Source organism: Larus michahellis, chromosome 9 (genome assembly GCF_964199755.1).
Source record: "Larus michahellis chromosome 9, bLarMic1.1, whole genome shotgun sequence".
Classification (NCBI taxonomy): domain Eukaryota; kingdom Metazoa; phylum Chordata; class Aves; order Charadriiformes; family Laridae; genus Larus; species Larus michahellis.
In genome coordinates, this window is record NC_133904.1 from 11,289,254 (window position 1) to 11,310,211 (window position 20,958).

At 41.2% G+C, this 20,958-nt stretch overlaps 1 protein-coding gene across 7 annotated transcripts in view; it reads left to right on the top strand.

Annotated features, from left to right (window-relative positions):
- Positions 1-601: 601 nt before the first annotated feature.
- C9H15orf40 (chromosome 9 C15orf40 homolog) overlaps positions 602-20,958 on the top strand; it is a 36,282-nt gene continuing 15,925 nt past the window's right edge. Inside the window, exons 1-7 of one of the 7 annotated variants that reach the window (XR_012589042.1) lie at positions 602-1,017; positions 1,096-1,219; positions 2,144-2,271; positions 4,284-4,413; positions 9,483-9,616; positions 18,076-18,279; positions 18,765-18,873. Coding sequence is in view for 1 of the 7 variants with exons in the window: in XM_074600912.1 (XP_074457013.1) it covers positions 943-1,017; positions 1,096-1,219; positions 2,144-2,271; positions 4,284-4,376 (420 nt within the window). In the remaining 6 variants the exon portion in view is untranslated. Of the gene's footprint in view, positions 1,018-1,095; positions 1,220-2,143; positions 2,272-4,283; positions 7,959-9,482; positions 9,617-18,075; positions 18,280-18,732; positions 18,874-20,958 lie in introns of those variants that run through there. The other 6 variants (XR_012589039.1, XR_012589037.1, XR_012589038.1 and 3 more) reach the window with 6 other exon arrangements.

Here is a 20,958-nt window from a genome sequence, read left to right on the forward strand (position 1 = left end):
ATGAGCTTTTTGTGTACGTTTTCCCTAACCTGTCCTAAAAAGACAGTAAAGCTGCTGCTGTAGTCCCAGCTTACACTTCTTTCCAACGTGACCTCCCACAGACCCTATGGACAGGACTTGCCTACTATATTTTTTGAAGTGCATCGGCAAAGCTGGATTCATATTGCTACCGTCTTGACTTTTTGGATAAGCCATGGAGAATTAATGGACTTAGCGCTGCAGACGGCATCTGCAGCTGCACTGAAGAGATACTAAGTTAAATTAAGCAGCAATAAACAGATCTTTCCAGAATCTCTCTTAATTCAGAAGGGCTGTTTTGGAACATAGAGCTGGTTATGGAAATAGCCACTGTATATACATATGTGCCTATAAGAAAATGTATAATGAGAATACAAGACTTGTAATGATGTTATTTTATCATTGGGCATTCTAATACTAAAATATTAGTATGAATTAAGGATTATTTTGTGCATAGCTTTACAGATTGCATACAATGATGTGATGCAACCATGTATGTATAGAGCATTCAGCAACTTGCAATGTGTACGGTGTCGCAGTAGAACGTCTTCACCTACAAAATCCTGTATACTAAAGTCATAATTTGAGAATGCAGGAAAAAAAAAAAAAACCACCAAAAAAACCCCAACTACCTCTTCTTTTCTCTTTCCTCGTTTCTCTTTAAATGCCTGCTGCAGGTCTCAGGTCTCAAAGCCGTGTCATTCCAACCTCCCGCTTTGGCTCAGCGCGTCCCCCGCCCCTGCCGCCGTCCTTTTCGCCCCCTCCCGGCCGTGCGTGCTCCAGCGGGCAGCCGCCACCGGGGCTGCCCCTCAGAGCCGGGAGGAGCCGCCGGAGCCCCGGGGGTGCTGGTGCCCGGAGACGGAGCGGCCGGAGCGCCGGGAAGGGGCGGGGCGAGCCGGCGTTGCCGGAGCGGCGCACGGCGCCATGCTGGCCCTCGCCGGCTTCCGTCGGCCCCTGGCGGCGGCGGCGCGGGGCGGCGGCGGGGCCATGCCCCGAAAGGTGCGGGGGGGGGTGACGGGACTGGACTCAGGGGGGCGCCCAGAGCCCGCCCTGACCGCGGCCGTTCCTCTGTTTCAGGGAAAAGAAGCCGCGAAGGGCCCCGCGGGACCGGGCGCCGCCGCGGGACCGGTGTCGGCGGGCGAGGGGTGCGTGAGGGTGGCGGTTCGCGCCAAGCCCGGCGCCCGCCGCAGCGCCGTCACAGGTGGGTCTGTGGGCACGGGCCGGCCCGGGGAGCTCCGGAAGCAGCGGCCCTGAGCCGGGGACGGAGCGGGAAAGCCGGTCTCTCTGACCGGTGCGGCAGCTCATCCCTCTCCTCTCAGCTGTAGGAAAGCAAAGGGTCAGAAAACGGCAGAAAGTCGTGATTTCACGCGTTGATTAAGGGAAGGCAGGAGCAGCACGGTCACATCCCGCGGGTGGCGGCAGGGGGTGCAGCGAGCGCGGCTGCGTCCCTCCGGGCTGACGCCTGGGAAAGGAGTGACAGCAAACAGGCCTGAGCAGCGCGATTTGGTGCGTCCCGTTCGTCTGCCGAGAGGTTCTGCCACTCGATTTGAACTATAAAAGTGTCGTCTAATAAAATGCGTTCTCCCTCCGCAAATCTGGACTTGCCTCTGTACGAATTAGAACGGCACTTTATACCGGTATATGTATGAGATGAGCACGGTGGGCTGCAGGAATGTCCAGGAGAGTGTCCAGCCTCAATGGGCAGCACGAGGAGATTGTTGGTGGTAGCACAGCTCTCTGGGCAGACTTAGCTGTCATGCTTTCTATGGTGGGGTAACCTGATTTGTGTTACACTACGTGATGCTAAGCTAGACCGTGCTTGCATCAGAACGGGCAGTGTAGAGGGGGGCTCAGCGCAGGGCCCCGGGGGTGCGAGCGCTGGGGATTCATGGCCGCTCGCTGGCACAGGTCTGAAGGCTTCGCTGTTCTCCATATCGGGAGATTTGTACTCGCTAACGGTTTTAATTTAAGGGAATTTGTGAAGTGTAAAAGTGTTGTTACCTGTTAATCTATGAGTTTATTTTAAATTAAAATGCTTTTGAAAGCATAAACATTCTTTTTTAGGAGGCAATATCTAGATGTTTTGAGTATTTTGAGTATAAAATCCTTAAATTATTTGTTATAGATGTGACGGCTGAGGCAGTGGGTGTAGCTATCGCTGCACCTCCATCAGAAGGGGAGGCAAATGCCGAGCTGTGTCGCTACCTCTCTAAGGTGCTAGAGGTGAAGAAGAGTGAAGTTATTTTAGAGAAGGTACTTTTTTTATTTTCTTTGTCTTGCCCTACTGCAATTTAAATTCAAGATTTTGAAACTTACTCATTGATTACAGGGAGCTGCTCTCCAAGTTCAGTCCAAAATACGCTTTAAAGGCGTTTAGTTGAGTTAATGGAATGATTCATTGAGAACAAAGTGCGGGAAGAACCACAGCTGACCTTAAGATCTTTAATCAGAATAGTTCTCACCATGATATATTTTCCAAATTTGTGTGGTTCATGTTTTCTGGTTCTTCAGAGAGTCTCTTGGTTTCATTCCAAATGCAGTTCACAAAATTTGTACTTTGCAGAGAATGTGCATTTTATTAATAAAACCTTTCATTCTTTTTTTTGAAGTAACTTCTGTATTTGATTTAAAATTTTCCAACCATTAACTGTTACACACAAGCAAGAGCGTCTCTAAGCTGTTGGGTTATAGCTGGGCCTCGAGTTTCTTTGTTTTAGAATTTACAAGTCTTGACTTTGGCGAGCGGAAACTCTGTTTTATTCATTGCACTGAATAAATAATTTGTTTTATTAATTCATTGTACTTAAAGTCAGTCTTTCCAGCTGTGTTCATTTATAGTTTATGAACGTAAGAGCACAATGAAGTTGTAGTTGTAGAAGCCTGTTAAAAGATAGTGGTAAATGGCAATGTGCTCAGGGGATTGAGCCTGTGTTGCTGAAAGGTAGCGATACGAAGATTTCGGTCTTGTTTTTCCTGAATGATGGGCAACCTGCTTCATTTGTTTATCAACATTTTGCAGATAACACTGTTTTCCTATCTTAAAGGGACATTCAAGTTTAACTAGATTATTCTCATAAGTGCTAAGCAGAGTTGAAGATAAAAGGGACCAGTGTTGTATGACCTTCTTGACTCAGTTGTTCTGATCTACAGTGTCCAAATAATTACATGCTAGTGTTTGTTTTTCACAAGCCACTGTTTGTTTTCAGTGAAGCATTGTGGTAAAGTCTGTATTTTACCTGTGGCTTAGATTTTTCCATCCTGATCTGCTGGTTGTAAACAGCGAGTGATTTTTGGTACTGGTTCCTCTCTTCTGTTCTACTTGCTTTGTGATAAGTGCTGACATTAACAAAACCAATCCAAATCGGGAAATTGGTGGGAAATGATCCAGTATAAAACTGAGACTACCAGATTTCTTTGCAGGGGTCTTAATTTTCATCATCAGCTGGCTAGACTGCTTCAAAAATCTATTTTTGATTTTAAATTTCATGCTAAATTTCTATATAATAGAGTTAAAGATTTTTTCCTCCTTCAGGATGTCCCTTACGGGCTTTTAAAACTTTTTGCCAGGTTGCAGATTAACAAGCAACTTGTTTCTCGTTGTTTACTGAATACTAGCAAAGTTGTGTCTTCAGGCAATATGAAATGAGATGGTAGGTTTGGCAGGTCTTATGTAAAATAGTCTTTTTTTCAGTAATACAAAACCTGGTCAATAATATTTCAAATAACTGCTGTATGAATCTGTCTTATAGGTTATATACAATGTGATTCCTTTCATTTAGTTGATATTATCAACTTGAGAACTCATCTTTAGACTAACTAATACTCTGGGAGACAACTCTGAAGAATGGTTCTGAAAGTACATGGTTATCAAATATACACACATGTGTGTGTACACACCCACTTTTTAAAAGCAAAAGTGGAAATTAGTTGGAGTCTTGCTTCTAGATGATACAAGTGAATTATGGAAACTTATCAGTCCTTGCTTTTTGTTCTAGCCTATAAAAAGAGGATCAGTTCAGGGCATGCTCTGGGAGCTGTTTCCAATTTTAAAAGGAGAGTAGATAAGATGGTGTTTTCCACCTTTCAAATAACTAGAAAGGACATTGATGAACTATCTCTTACTGCTGTTAGTTCTGCATACCCACACTTTATGAATTATTTTAAAAGTACCTGATATGTTGGCGTTACGGAGAGATTTTTTTGGAATGTGTATTTGGCGGTGATTCTCTGAAAGATGGTTTTTTTTGTGTGTGTGTCTAAACCAGGGTGGTAAATCACGTGAAAAAGTGGTGAAGATTTTGGTATCGATGACACCAGATGAGATTTTAGAAAAACTGAAAAAAGAAGCTTCCAGTTGACCTAAAACAAGAGCGAGAAATGGGACAATGCATCTTGGTAAATGGACTGATATTCTTTCTTATGTAAATCTGGTTTTGTTGAGAATGTGAGTAATGACTAGGGAAAGATAGTTCTTCTTCCCCCCGCCACCCCTGCTCTATAGTTAAAGTTTTTGTCTGGGTTTGGTAAGAAAAACTTGTCTTTACTGAGGCTCTGTATCTGCTTCTGTCACTAAAGACTTTTTTTCCCCTCTGGAGAGTTTCCTGTTGGTAAGATTTGACCTCTTTCCAGGTCCCTAAACAAGTGGTTTAAAAAAAATTTGTTTCTTAGTAAAACAAACTTTGGTTAACAGAGTGAAAGGCTTGGAGTTATAGGCTTCGATGTGAAGTGGTACAGAAGGATGAGTCTGTCTGGAGGGTAAAGATGCTAGAAGGATGTTCTCTTCAGTATCTAACAGCAGGTACTGGGTGCAGTTTTGCACTGTGTGCACATATGTACATTTAAAATAAACATATTTGAAGCCAATATACTGTTGTTGATCACACAGGCAAGCTAAAAGCAGAATCACCCAAACAACTGAAACAAAACCAGAAGTTTGCAGTATGAAAAACTGACCCAGAACCTAGTAATTGCATACACGGTGTCGCTTTGTCTGTAGTTTCCTGGAAAGTAGAGATATAATCGTGTGTCTTTGACAAATGTATGTCACATGTAATGACTGTTTTTAATAAAAGGGGCAAAAAGTATTATCAAACTTTGTTTTGCATTTATATTTTTAACAAAAACAACAAAAAAAGGTTTCCTAGAAGTCACTTACTAGAATGTTATTTTTAAAGAGGGCTTTTTTGCAATCTTTCCTTCATTTAAAAATGAGTAGTATTCCAACGCATAGAGAACTGAGCAGAGTCATGTGTTGAACAGAACAAAAAGTCTGAAACAAAATGGGCAGCTATACTCCGGTCTCAGGGCTAATGAGAAGGTGGCTTAACTTCTCTCTTTGTCACGCTTCAGAGGTCAAAGTGAGATTTAACTAGTATTTCCCAAAAACACGTGATATTGCACATGTCTCTGATAGAAATTTGCTTTTTCATCTGCATCACTACTGATGTCTGAAATTGTCCTATCTTTACTGTGGTTATCACATTTTAAAATACACATATATAAATGTAATGTCTGAAGTAAAAAAAGAAAAACTGTTCTGAAAGTTTGCTTAAGGTGTGTCGTACCTTCTCCTGGAAAACAATGTTATGAATGCTTAAGTTACAGCTAAATTTCTTTACTGGCTTCATGCGATGCAGGCTTCATAGCTCATAATTTAATTTTTCATGGACAAAAATCTTTTGCTTTGGGAAATTCTTTATACTTCCTGTTGTCCTAAATATTGGAACAATTGTTTTTAGAGTTAGAGAACTGGTGCTTGTCAAGATGACAGCTCCTTCAAGGTGACTCATTTTAAAGATGTTACGAAAAATGTTACTTTCTTCTTTGGACAGTGTTTGGAGAACTAAGTCTAAATTGTGAATGCTGTTTGTTTAATGGTTTGCATCGGGGGTCCTTATTTTCTCAGGCTTCTGGTGAGCCTTACGTTGCCTCATTTGCCTTTCTTTACTTATCCGTTTCAGTCTGGACAGGCTGGTTTTGCTTTACTGTTTGGTCGGTTTTGGTTCACAGCTCCTTGCTGTTTCATCTCTTCATGCCCAGCAGAGGGGTACCAAGCCTTGCAGAAAAATTAAGGCAAAGCAAACCAAACCTAAGTGTTTATGGGTGGGAGTTTTTTTCTTATTTCCTAAACTTCTTTTGATTGTGAGTAGGAAACAGCAATCCAAAGACTGAGGAATGCTGCATTTATAAATTGTATTCTGAATTGGATGCTGCAACAGCCATTATAAAGATTTCTTTGGAAGCTAATACCATGTGTTACATTATATGTATTATATACTGTATTGAAATAATGTATTACACTTTCCCATGACTTCAGGCCCCTCAGATGGAGGGAGGAGCTGGATAGGCTCCTCCTGGACAGGTACAGTCTCTGAAGTACATTGGTCTTCAATGATGATTATCTTCAACAATAGCCAATTTAATCTTTCAGTTTCCTCTCTGTCTTGTCAGCATGTTCTGCCTAGCCTTTGCTAGCTTCTGCTTCAGAGGTTTCACCTTTTCTAAGCACCTTCAACTATAATTCTGCATCTTTTCTTCCTAATCAGTGAAAGTAACTTGAGGACAAATGGGGTGCCTTCAGTGCATTATGCTGTCATTTTGATGTAATGTGAGCCAGGCATATTGTCATATTCATCACTTGTCAATCAGAAGACAAGTACTGTTCAGCTAGGAAGTTTGTTAGTCCTTGAGAAAACAACCACTGTGCCCTCCTTCCTATTGCATTTTTGTTTTCTATTGCATTTACAAGTGTGTGGGGAGGGTGGAGCCATTTATAGAATACTGATTTTGTGCTTGGCCAAGCCAAGTACTTTTTCTTTTCATCTGGATTGTAATATGGCATTTAAGACTCACTTTAATCTGTCCAGTTCAATTATCATACAGTATCCTTTCAAAGCTTGTTGCAGTTGGCTGTTTTTCAGCCTTGCTTCTTAGGAAGCAAAAATATTATTGGTGGCATGTATTGAAGCCCTAGCTTCTGTTGCTCAAGGCATTACTTAGTTGAGGCCGCAGTGATTGCGTAAAAAAAGCTATGACAGATGAAAGCCACAGCAGCAATCAAAGCAGAGGGACGGAAATTAAGTTCTCCTGGTAGTAGCGCCCTGTCTCACTTAAGACTGAAGCAGCGAACTAGCTGGCCGTGTGGCAAATAAAGCCTTTATGTGCTGAGGATTTATCAAATATGAGTAACCACAATTGTTTTAGAAGGTTAGTATAAATAACACTGGGGTGTTGCCATATCTAATATCTAAGCGCCTCTTATATCAATGTTTTTCATCCAGTCTTCCAATTATATCCATAATATCTTGGTTGTGGATATGTGTGTCCTGGTGAAATGCCTGGCAGGCAGGAATTGCTGGTCCGTTGTATATCAAGAGTGAGAAACAGAAGAGTTAAGCAGGCTGGGTGACCAAACAAGTCAATGCCAAAACTGTGATTTAGGCCTAGTTCTTTCAAATCTTGTATTGAAATCCTAACCTGTCACCTGTCTCTTCATAAACACAATGTAAAAACTTTCATTCTATTGAGAAAAATGTGGTAACAAACATCCCTAACTCTTCGTCAGAGTATGTTTATAATAGAACAGAGCTTTGTGATATTGCATGAGGCTTTTTCCAAGAATTTCAAAACACTGTTCACATCCCTTGTCTCAAAATAAAACTTAACTCTTACTCCTTATCCAGCTTAAAAACACTGTGGTGCCAGTTGCTACCCTCCTTTTATTTGCTGGTCCCTGTTTTATCCGTGTGCATTAAGCTACATGATTACTCACCTACTGTTGACTCAAGCACTGTCCTCTTTTCCTAATGCATTGTCTGACCAATTTCAGGAAAATCTGTCTAATGGTGATTTAATATCTTACTGCTTACAGACCTGGGCGGCCATGGCATTTTTTTTGTATAATTAAGTTGTTTAAACAATAGCAAAATAAAAGTTATCCGAATAAATTCTATACTGAGCAGTCTTATGGCATAGAACATTCTTGGGTTTCTTCCACTCGGTTAATATTTATTTTCTAAAATCCAACTTCGAAAGTAGGTGCATGGTTTAGTCAGAGTCCTCTAATTAAGAATATTTAATTATACTCCCTGAAGCTGGCCTCTTTGCTCTTTTACTTTCAGTCCACTCCATTTATCATCTGCAGTGCATTCCTATCTCTCCTTTTAGTCCCAAGTGTTTTCTAAGTCCCCATTTCTTCAGGTATCATCAGTCTGAATAATCCCGTATAATTGACAACTTTGTCAATAATTGGCAGTGGCAATTTACCAGAAAGTACAGTTTAATATCTTCCTTCTTTCAGCCTCCGGGAAGATAGATACACCTGATCTTTCTGATCATTGCTTCATATGTCTCACTCCGTTTCCCCTCTCATACTGTTTATTTGCATATGTAAAACTTGAACCAGCTGAGTCCCTTTTTAAATTTTTTTTTTATTATTTCAACCTACTATATGCCCCTCTTAATATTTTTAGTCTTTATCTCGGGAGGATGATTCATTGCTGTATTAACTGTTATAAAAATGTGCTCCCCTGTCTCCTTCTGGGAACACGGTGCTTTACCCACATGGAAAGTGTATCTTGGTTATTATTCTCCAGGAAGGCTGCTGCACTTGGGGCGAAGTGCTGTTAATGTAACCAAGGCCCAATAAACAGTCAAAAAGCTGCTGAAGAAATGAAATACTTGCATGAAAGGTGGAGTCTGACACTTCTCTGAGGTGCTGGGAATTCATTTCTTCCTGGTCCTTTATGTATTAGCTTTTCAAGTAATTGTTAGCGAGCCATGAAGAATTCTGCTTTCATCTATAAATGCTGCATTTATTTGTTTTTGCATTGTTTCAAGAGCTGGAGAAGTTAGAGTGATGAAGTAGTCTACCATACCATCTTACTACAGCCCCAGGCTGAGTTTTTGGAATTTTGTTTAAATCACATTTTGAGTTTCCAAGTCTGAAGTAAGGGGAGTGGAAAGGGAAATATATCGAGGATCAATTTAGCAGTTGGTCACTGTAGAAACATGCTGTAAAGAGAACAGTTAACCATGGACTTAAGGAGAAGAGAACGTTGGAATGAACAACGGAGGGTCAAAGCCTCATTTTGTGCTGCTCAGATAAAGCAGTTGTCTGCCTTAAGAGAATAACTGGGGTTTCAAAGTGTAATTCTGGGGCAATTGTCATGAAGTTGCCTTTTTTTCCATTACCCTAGTACCTGTGCAGTGCAGCCGGGAAGGGCTGCAGCACGTTGTTCCTTTGGCCAGGTGTTTTGCAAACCAGGATGCACTAAGGCATAATCTATAAAAAATTTCAAAGCTCTCAATAAGTGTTTGGACATACTTGGTGCCCATCTGTCTGAAAGAGGCGTTAGCAAGTTGAAAACAAGCTATTTCTGTGGAACCTTTTTTTTTAACCATTGCTACTTTCAATAGCTTGTCTTAAAATCTACATAATTTTTTGCTGCTTTTCTGGTGTTCAGGAGGTTCAGAAGGTTAAATTTGACAGTGGTATCAGCAGATGTGCTCACCACCTTCCTGCCGTCTCTGAGACGGGGTTCCTGTGGCCTCTTGCTGCCTCCCACCTTCAGTTTTGCTGCTGCTGCTGCTGTTTCAGGTAAGTGCCCTCCAGCAGGACCAGGCTCTCTGGGCTTGTTCCTGCTCTTTAGTTGTCACATCAGCATTGCTGCTGATGCTCCTTAGATGCTCCTGCATTTCTTTTTCTGTTTCTTGGGCCTGACAGCTCTTTGAGATACACTCATTGTGGGATGGGGGAAAAAGACCTTGGGATATAATCTTTGCAAACAGAGGGCAAACCTGTCCCTCCCCAGCAGGCCCTGTAGCAGCTCTGTGGAGCCTCCTGGCATTTGCCCTTTAATAAAGTGTCTCCTTTTGTCTTCACTAAATCTGACAGGAATCAGCTAGCATGTATGTGAGGTCATGTTTCCGCTCTGAGCAAAATTTGCCATTAGCTACTAGGATACACTTCTGAACAGACAATTTTCTTCAGTTTCTTAGTTGCCTTTTTACAATGGAAGTGCAGTCTGTTCCTAATAAACCTGATAGGTTTATGGTTTTGGAGGGGGATTTTTTTCTTTTTGTTTGAAAAACCTGATTAAGCTCATCACTGGCTGAATATAAATGCTAATACATAGAGGGGGCCAGCCAGGCAAATTGCACTTGGCTAATTTTACTTAAAGAGGATGTCTGATTCTGCTCAGTCACTTCCTCACTGAGTTCAGGTTCAGCTACTAAAGCAGACCCAGGAGCATTTTGTTAAATATTTTTTTAAAGATTATCAGCTTGTAATGATGTTCTCAAACTGTATGACTTCTGTTTGCTGTGATTACTGTCACATATCAGCTAGAATAAAGTTTTTTCTTTATTTAATACAACGCCAGGCAATATTTCTGGCAAAAGATAAATGTGAAATTAGAGCATCTGAAAACACTGATTTGACAATAGCTGTCATTAAATTGTGAATGTGTGGCAAGGCCAGTCTTTCAGTAGCCAAATGCATTTGTGTGTAAAAGAAGAGAAGGTGTAAGAGCTAATTAAACACAACTTTCAGTAGTCTGAAAAGTATATAAATTCTAAAGCTGCAAAAATAAGTAAAGTGAGCCTGTCAGTGGAGGTGTTTGTATACATGTGTTATGTGCTTAAAGAAACAGACAAAAAGAATGTGTAATACCAGCGCTTGCCATAAGCCTTTCTGTCAGCTTTATGGGGTTACCATTGCAAATCTGAATTGGAAAGTATTTTTTTCTCTGATCTTGCTCCTCCACAAGAAACAGAAACCTTTCTGCACCACTGTTCATGTCACAAGGCTGCGAAGAAAAGTTCCGTTAGAGCATGTGTTATGGAAAATGGTGTTTAACAACTTTTTCTACAGAAGACCCTTCATTTCTCAGCTGCATATGATTCTTGTTCACTTCAGTGGACCTACTTGGTCTTCTTACCTGGGCAAGAATTTAGTGAAGTGCTCCAAATTTTACACACTTGGGCTTATAAACTTAAAGAAGGAATTTCTGTTAGTTCATTTTCAGATCTTAGCTATTTCCAGCCTGGGTTTTAGGCTTTGTCCTGCAATTATCCAGTGGGAGGTACCTTGATGACACTCTCTGGAGAAACGGAGCTTGTTTGTTTGATTCCTGGGTTTGCATACTAAGTGAGCTTCTGCAATCCAAAAATAAAGAAAATAAAATGTGGTGGGGAAAGGGGGAAAAAATGCAGAATAATTTACATTAATCGAAGGTCATTTATTGAGCTAGGAGTAATTTTGCTTGGCTTGTTGGAATTATTTGCTGCGTGTCCTTCTAAGCTCTGCTGGGGAGGAACATGCACAGAATAGAGGGTGTGAGAGACTCTAGATATTTTATAGCACCTGCTCTGCTGTTTAGCACTCAAGTCAGAATGAGGAGAAAACCTGTCATGTTTTCAAAGACTGTAAAAGTAATAATTTGCAATATAACTTTCACAGTTATTTTTTACTTGCAATCTGTGAATCTGGTTGGGAAAAAGGATATTACCTATGTCCTTCTTAATGTGAATCCTGAGCCCTTAAATACCAATCTGAAATTTTTCAGGAAGGAAAGATTCATTTTCTGAAATGATAGGTTATATAAGGGCTATTGATGTGTAATGTAGGAAGAGCATCTACTGATGCTGTTGTTATTTAGAGCTGTGCGGGTTAAAATACAAATTCAGATGGAAGAGTTGGTGAGCTCCTCGTAAGCAGTTAATCTATTCTGCCTTCCCATCTCATTTCGGTAAATTGATTCTACAAAGGCATCTACAGTTTGCCAGTGTTTTTTCGTTTTGGTGACTGAGCCATTACCCTTCACAGCAAGGCAGGACTAACACTCTCTAATTGCTGCGAGAGGCTGGCACATCCCCTCGACACCGGAGTCGGCCAACTGCACCTCCTGGGGTCTTCTCTTATCTTGGAGCTTCATCCAAAGGGTTGTGAAGCCTCCCACGGGTTTCCATTAGGCAAAGTTGGCAGTGCTGGGAGCTCAGCCTCCAGCTTTGGGCAGAGGGAGGAGCTGCTGCCAGAAACGCTCAGTCGGGTTAGTGGATACGGTGGGAGTTTGCTCTGCAGGGGGAGATAACTGTGGACTGTATTAAGAATTGTTTCAAAATATGAAATGCTGTCTTCTATTTCTATGTCAGAAAAGAAAGCGTTAAGACTCTAATTAGAAGAGAAATTTGAACTTGGAGAAATTTATACCCATCATTGCCACCTTTCATCTCTGAATTATAGACCTAGCCCCTCTGGTGTATTAATTTCCACTGTTGAAAAAGCACAAATACCAAAAGGGGATGACATGTCAAGGTTTAAGTGAAATCACTTGGGAATGGTAAAATCAGGTCTTCTGATTAACTGACTCATTCAATGGTGCCGTATGTGAGAGGGTAAATCAAAGACTTGTTTTCCTTTGCTTTACTGTCTGCGAACAGCACTGAGCAGAAGAGACACCCGTCTTTGTTTCTTCTGAAATGATGTGCTTTCTCCACAAAGAAGCCTTTGGTCTGCTGCTACATGCCTGTTCAGTTTTAGAGGATAAATACAGCCCACGGTTTTAGAGGATAAATAAATCTGTGACTTCTTAGTTGTAACAAAAAAGTGTGACTGGAGGCAGGTTTGGCAGCAGAGAATAAGCTATCAAGTCTGCTGTGAACGTTGGACTGGCAGCAGGGGAGGTAGCTGTGTTTGAGGATTTTAAAGAACTTGTCCTAAGCAATGAGGTTTGAGCCAATTCTAGAGACTAGGACTGCTGATTATCTTTGTCTCCAGTTTCATGAAGGACAGAATCTTTTCCGAAGAAGAATGTCAGACTTCTAAATAGGAAAATAAGAGCATGTAAACTAGGTATAGCAACCTCTGTGTTTTGTCCATTCCCCCCAGTCTTTTCTGTTTGTAATAACCTACAAATTCTCATTCTAGATTAGATGCGGGTTCTTGGAGATACCACTCTTCTGTTGCTTCGGTAGAGCTCCAAGTCTCTTGTTGCCACTGTAATACAAATAATAATAAGAGCATAATCAAGGTTGTATTTGTTTTGTGGTTATTCTGAACGCTAGAGACTTACAGTAATTATGATGCCATTAAATAGCAATGGAAAAAGATTTAAAAGTAGATCATGAGACTCTTGGAAGGAGATGAAAATCTTGTTCAGTTTTCTTTGCTACCCCAGGCATTGCATTCCTCTCTTTTATGGCAAAAACACCAACCTAAAATGATTTCCAGAATGCTGGGGCATATATCAACCTGTCTGTGTTAGGGGCCAAGAGTGCTATATAAAAGACAGGTTTATGTGGGAGAAACTAAACAGGAATGAATTCAGTTTCAAAAAACTGGTTTTCTGTAATTTTGGAAGTGCATTGCGTCGTCTGACTGCATTTTAGTAGTCAGAGATACTGCATTTAGCGCCCGGAGACAGGAATATAACTATGAAGGAAGCAGTTCTTCCCTGTACCTCAGTATACCTCTCACCATGGGATCTGATTGCTTTATGAATCTGTGCAACCGGGGTTACGACTCTATTTCAAAACTTCTTGGAGTGTGCTGATGTGAAAACGTCCTGTGATACGGCTGTGACCCAGCCCTTTGTTCTGTGAAACAATACTCAGTCCCAACATCACCACTTGTACAAGCCAGTGCAAGGTCGTATCTGTCTCCCATCATCTTTCATAATGCGTTCGCAGTGTAAAGTGCCTGTTACGTGCTTGAAACTTAGTGTAAATATGAGGGATAAGAACGCTGTCCATCCAGAAGGCAGGTAATAACACTGGTTGTGCTAAGACTGAAGGTGGCAGGGTCCCTTGGGCCCGGAGGGATGTCTGGAGGTTCTGCACTTTGCGGGTGAGATAGACGAGCTCTGAGGAGCCCTTCAGCAGCTGCCAGGCCACTGCCTTGCCCTTTCTTTGGGATGGGTGTGTTTTAGGGAAAAAAAGACTTCTTTTGAGTAGTTTAGTCTGTCTACTTTGTCTTGTGTGAGCCAGCAGCTCTACACTGTGCCCTGATTATACAGCGTCTCTGTGGCCGCTGCAGTGTTTGCGGTGTTCGTTTGTGAGGGAGAGCTGGTGTACGTGACTTTGGTTAATGATCCTTTAACACACCGTGCTTCCAGTCCAAATTGGAAGAGAGCATCCAAAGAGAAGGACAGGCTACGCATGACAAATACCTCTCCTGCTGCACAGTTAGAGTGGGACTCGTAACAAATGTGAAAAATGCAATTTCATTTTCCTTCAGCTTTTCAATTTCCTGCTAATACCTTTCACAGAGGAAAAAATGTTTTTTGTCAAAATCATTATCATTTAAAGCCATATAAATTTGAAAGCTCTTAGAAGGTTACAAAGGTGAATTAAAATACCTATTTTAATTGTTCCTTAAGCATACTGTGTTTGATTTCGTTTTATTCCTTTACCTCCTCTTGTGTATAGTGAAGTTTCCTGACAAAGGGCCAATGAAGAGGATTTATAAACTGATTTTAGTATAATCACATTCTGGCCTGTATCAGTATTCGGGATGTATTGCTTATCTGAGCCTGAAGTGGTGTGTTAATTTGACTTGGAAACAGAGCAAGATGTGGACACGCAGCAAACAATTTATTGAATTAAGTAAAATCCCAACTACAGATCAGTGATTCCGCTATAGCATTTTGCTAGTTAAAATAGAAGGTCTGGCTGTTCCTGCATGGGAGCCTGCAGTTTATCATCTGCTGGCAGATAATCAGCCTGGTTACCAACTCGTGCGCTCTCTGGTTTGCCAGCAGGCCAGCGATGTCGGGGGGCACGCGGGGCATCCCCGGCCTCGGAAGGAGCGCAGACCCAGCGTGGCGCTTCCCTGCCTGGGTTGTGATGCAGATGTTACATGCGCAAGGTCTTTCATGCGTTATAACATTAGTTTAGGTTTCCAGCATGCTGCAGTGGACTGACTGCTCCTATATCTGTTATGCTCACAGAAAATAGTGGGGTTTATTTAGCGGCTTAATCCATAGGAATTCAAATAAATCCTACTCTTTGGAGCCTGTGCTTCTTTCAGGTCTGTAGTGTTCTCCACCCCTGTGTGTTAACCCAGACAAATCGTAATGAGGTGTCAATGAGGTTTTTTTTTACCTAAAGTCATTTTCTTTTGTTAAATAGCCTCCTTTCAGCTGTTGAAACTGAGGCACTCTTGCGTTAAGGATGTTAAGTTAAGGTTGAGACTGCCATATTAAACTCTGCTTGTCTCTCTTGCAAGCAGGAGTAGGGAGCTGGGTGGAGATTTGGCTAGGTGCTTAGCACTTTACGGATCCTGGGCTCCCCGGAGCTCAGCTGGGATCCCAGAATAGGCTGCTCTTATCTCAAGTGATGTGGGCAAAAATACTATGAGGTCACTGCCACACGCTATTCCACAATGAAGCTATCCCAAAGTGACAAATAGCTGATGATAACAGGGTAGAGGAGGAAGAGGTATACTTCCTCCTATATATATATGTATATATATAAAAAACATACTTACGCCATGGTGAAGAAAGAAGGAACGAGCTCCAGGAGGTTCAGAGAATAGCCTCCAGAGGGAAGCGTAGAAAATCTGTCCCTCAATTCATCTAAAATTAGGTTGGACAAAAAAACCCCAATCCAACTACAAATGTTCCGTGTGTGTGAGGGATGGGATGATGGTATGGTGGCACCACCACAGGTGGAGTGAAAGAGGCTGGTGATGGACAGGGAGTGAAGATTTTTCAGTTTAGAGACTGTTTTAAAGCTCTGCTCTGATTTTGCCAAATGACATCAAGATGCAGATATTTGATACAGTCTTAACTCAAGGCTGACTTTTTGGTCACCTTGGTGCTCACTTTGGGAGGTGTGAATAACCAAAAATGAGCTGACGTTCACTTGTTAAGATTTCCTTCCTTTTTGTGTGTGTGTGTTACAATTCTTAGTGCTTTCTAGCAATCCTCAAAGTTTCTATAGTAGTAGCAGAAAACGTGAAGAGACTGAGAAGATTTTCTGAGCCATGTCTTGGGTGGCATGGTTACAGACAGGTTTCTGCCTTTTAAAAGACAGTGTAGGAGGTGTGATCTACAGAGACAGAAATTAACAGTTAAAGCCATTCATCAGCCGATGTCCTGTAGTGCTGCTGCGTGCCATATGCATGTGCAGCCAAAGTGGAGTTGAGCCAAAGAGCAGCTCAGTTTGTGGACAGCTTTGAATCCAAAGTCACGACAGGACCTGCTGGGATGTCTAGGATCCTCCCCCAGAGCATTAATGAGAAATAGATGCCATCTGGAGGAATTTTCTTGCCAAGGGACTGTGATGCCATCTTTGTCTTCCAGTTCTCATCAATCACAAACGGCTTTTAAATAGATTTATATTTTACCTTCCATCAGAAGACTTGGTCTTCTCAGCTACTAAGGACACTCTGACTTTTCAGTAGACTCTTCTAGAAGACGACTTTTTAATTTCTGATAAGGCACATTTCTTGCAATGGCTGCTCTGTCAGTCTTCTCTCTCCTTTTCTTGCAACAGTGCATTCCCTCTTCCATCAGAGATGACTCCTCCACTCCTCCCCTTACCACTGTATTTTCTTTCCTCCTCTTTTGCTCTAGGCACAGAAAAAAACTTTACCTTTAATGTTTTTGAAACTTGGATGCTTAACTATGTATTCAGTAGTTTGCGTTAAAATGTTTGCATCTGCTTGATTTAAAAAAGGACAAGCGCTGTAACACTTGCATAATGCTGGAATTTTACTCACTCTTGCCCTGATTGTGTGGTGTGTGCGTGAATGTTTTTAAAATCAATTGAATATAAATGAATAGTACATTCAATACAGTAACAGTCACAAGTTTTATTGATGTGGAATCTGGTTTGCATAGATTGTCCCTTGTTTTTAATTCACTTATCTTTAATTCAGTGTTAACTATCAAATTGGACTGCCCGTACCTCTTAGCTATGATGAGGCTGTCTTTATGCTACTTACATTTTTGAAGGGCTTTTCTACTACACCCATAGGATTAGAATCACTTATTGTTTAGTGCAGGTCTAGCTTTGAGAGCTTGCTAGGCCACAGAATCCCAGCTGTACGCCTCTAAAAACTACACTGTGTAACTGTGGAGTGACATAAAGGCAGTGTTTAAGCCAAGTCACTGCCTTCATAGTATCTAAAATATTTAAAATTTCATTCTCTCACCAGAATGTTTCTAATGCATTGTGTTGAGAGATACAGACCCCAGCGGAGATTGTTATACGCCGTACCTATGCTTTAGGCAGAGCAGCCCCTGCCTGGGAGGGTTTGTAGCCGAAATACCAAGGCACAGAAGAGGGAAACAGGGCAGACCTACCACTGCGTTACGGATGGAAGCTGAGACACAAAAGCATTAAAACTGGTTTGTAGCTGAGCTGGGAATTAACACGCGTGTCTGGTTCTATCTTTGAAAACATCTTTTCCTTTTAACTTTCTTTTTAATTCAGGTAGGATGACTGGCACTCTGGCAAAGTTGTCTTTTTAGAATTTTAAAGTAGTTTTAATAGGTCTTGTCTGCAGGATTGTTCAAGAATATGAGGAACTAGTAAAGCAGATATATCTGAAATAAGTAGTTTGGTGCCTGCATGGTGACAGGAAGAAGAGAGAGTAAAAACAGTATCAGATTTAAAAAACATTTTTAGGCTGGTAGTAGGAATATGTCTAATGCAGGTATGGAGGGAAGTAAGATTAGGCTGATCTTGTATTACCTAGTCTAAATCCATTTTGTCTCTAAAAACGAAAATCCTGCTGGGGAGGTCTAAAGAGTTCTTCAATTGGATTTACCCAGACTGCAGAATATGTGATCAATAGTTATTTGTTTATCGCCCCTTGGATCTCTCCACCTTGCTTAAGGACTTAAACTCTGCCAACGTAATGAGCCAGCTGCTTAACTGCTTCCAGATTCCTCGGTCCATATTCTGCCGGCTTGTTTTATGCTGGGGAGGTCCCTGGAGTCTGTGGAGGAGGAAGGAATTTCTCTTTTTTTTACCCCCCCAGGCTGTGGCATGGCAGTAAAGTCACTTGATAACAAATAATCATATCTCAAAACTTATTTTCCCCTACAGGGTTCAGGATGCAGGAGGAAATGGCCATGAAGCAATTGTTCCTTCAGCTCAGCCATGCTCCTTCCCGTCTTCGCCTGGGCTGTACAGCACACCCTCCCACTCTCATCTTATCTTAGAACAACAAAAAATGTAATTCTGCTGATGGAAGTATTCCCTGAGCTGCAGGGCTGGAGAAATAGGATTTGTCCATGTTGGCAATTTAAGGTAAAGCTCCTTTCCGTTCCTCTAGCAGTGTAGCTGTAGCTGGGGTTTAGAGGAGGGGATGCGTACCCCAAGCTGGATGCTCCATCAGCTCGCTTCAGAGCAGGCACTTCAAGCATGTGGCTTATAAATAAGTCACAGGAGCTTGATCTGAGAAGAACATGTGTCCACACAGTGCTCTTGTACTAAGCTGATCTGACCTCCAGAGGTTTCCCATGTTGTGTTTAAATGGTCATGCTATGACAACCACTGAAGCAGTAGTTTGAACATACTTTGTTTTAGGTCTCAGTGGCATTCATAAATCAAGATGACTTGATGACTACAGAAGGGTAAAACTTAAAAACCAGGTCTTCGCTATGGAAAAAATGATTTTCTTTTTATTTTGTAAAAAGAATATGTAATCATTAGGGGCTGGTTGCACTTGGCAATTATTAATGTTACTTTATTTTTCTTGAGCACATTTTCAATAGAAAATGTATCATTTCAAGCATTTCTTCAGAAACAAACTTCAGCCGTGACTTTGGACAAAGAGCATCTGTTTTCTGATCATGCTAAACGTGGAACACGGTGTCCAGAAGCTACGTGAAACTCCTTACGGTATGCTTGTTTTTTTAATCTTTATCTCAACAGTACTAATTGCAATCTTAAGTATTTAATTTATGTGGGTATATAAATACCAAATTGTCTTCCCTCATACTGAACAAGAACTTTGAAAAAGCTTTGTGTCGTAATCATTCTTTAGCATGTATCCTGTTTCAGTTTGAAGATTCTGCTTGAATCCTTGAAAATTATTTTTTTTCATAGATCAGGTTGGGCCCCCGTTATTTTTGTAGTTCTATAACAAATGACTAAGTTGTTTCCTTAACTTTAACTCATCTTTGAGTAGATAAGTTTTTTCTTCAAACAATGAGCAGGAGCAGTTTTGATGCTTGTTATTGATACATCTTTTATTAGTGAAGCAAAGTTTGATTTACACAATATGCAAAATAAAAGAAAAAAGAAGGCAGCCCATACTTCTGGAAAAAAAGTCATCCATCCGCTGAAGTATTATTTGAAAAAAAAGCATCTCTGTGTTAGGCAAAAGACAACATTAATTTGTACTCCTGCTAGTCGCAATAACACAAGAGGTAACCATTGGGGGTGATGATGTGATTTATCCTCTTGTGTGTTTGTTAGGCTGAGAGTAAAACATCATTATTACCACCTTTCACCATCTCTTGTAATATGTTTACGTTTTAACAGGACTGGGTACTTAGAAAGTCAGGGGGCGAGCTGTATAGAAATAGCACTTTGGCATCACTGTTTCACATAAGCAAATGAGGACTGACAACCACTAAGTGCAGTCCGTGCTTTACTGAAGGAAAATATAGGCCATGGTAAACACAAAAATAAATTCCAGCCTGGGGGGCCTAATGAAAAAATAATCCTCTTGAGAGGCAAGATCATTGTGCACCACCATAGCACAGCTGCCGTCTGCTCTCCTGGCAGTGCGGGAGCCACTGGACTCTGGTTTGATCTCTAGGATTTGCCTCCATGAGTTGTGTTTCCCAGGTACTCCCAGGGAAACCTGCCCTGCCCTTTAATCTTGCTTCGCCTATGGTCATTAGAATATCAGCGCTGTGCATAATTTCAGCAGGGTTACATAGCTCTCTTCTAATGTGCAGGGACAAGGGGACAGATTATAGTAATTTTTCCTGAAAATGGAAAGGCAAGGAAGGTGCAGTGTTGTTAAATCACTCCTAAGGCGGTCAGTAGCTGCTGGAAGGGGCAGCCCCATTCTCCCTTCCTTCTTGCTCCATGCTCCCACCGCTCTTGTTTGTCAGTGAGGGAAGGTCTGACTGCACAAGTTGGATCAGCTAACAAAATTCACCTGGAGTTGTGTAATTCAGAGATGTATTGGTTTTTTTCCTAAGGAATAGGGGTGGTGGCAGACAAAACCTTAGCTTAAATTTGATACAAAAAAAAGAATTTTCCTTTCAACATCTCAGTATAAGAAGCACATGTGAACACGTTTCTTGGTTAAGCAGAATATTTATTAGCAAATTGATAGTATGAGTTGAAATACGTTCAAATATGTAACTGCTGCGATATATTCAAATATATTTGAACAATAGATTAAATATCTTTTTTGTTCTAGAAGTTGAATGTTGATTATACGTGTATCAGAAACGACACTTGTCTTCCCTGTCTGAAATCTGTACTAGAGAGCCTCTTGAAAGTAGTTCAGCTTCTAACTAACCTTTCAGAGCACGTCTGCACGCTGCTATTCCCAGCTGCAGAGCTGGGATAAAATAGAGCTTGAATAGCAGTGAACACTTGTAAAATGGTATCTCACAAATCACACAATTTTTTATTTTTTTTTTACTATGCACTTTCTTTTGCCTTCCAGTATCTAGTGGCTTAGCTGTGATTTGAAAGCCTTTAGCATTTTCTAAAAAGCTAGTTAAGACATTGTATGAAAGCTACTGAGTTTTCTTAGTTGTTTGCCACAGCACCTGTAATTCAGCATGGTAATTCTTCAGTTATCAATTAACAGTCCATACAAAATTGCTGTATGTGTTCAGAAGCGGATTTAGAACTGCTGCAAGAGCCATATTGAGAACTTCTGGCGTGTTCAAACACTCAGTAATGTGGCAGTCATTTTTTAATACATAACACTTATCTCTCTTTTGTTTTATTCAT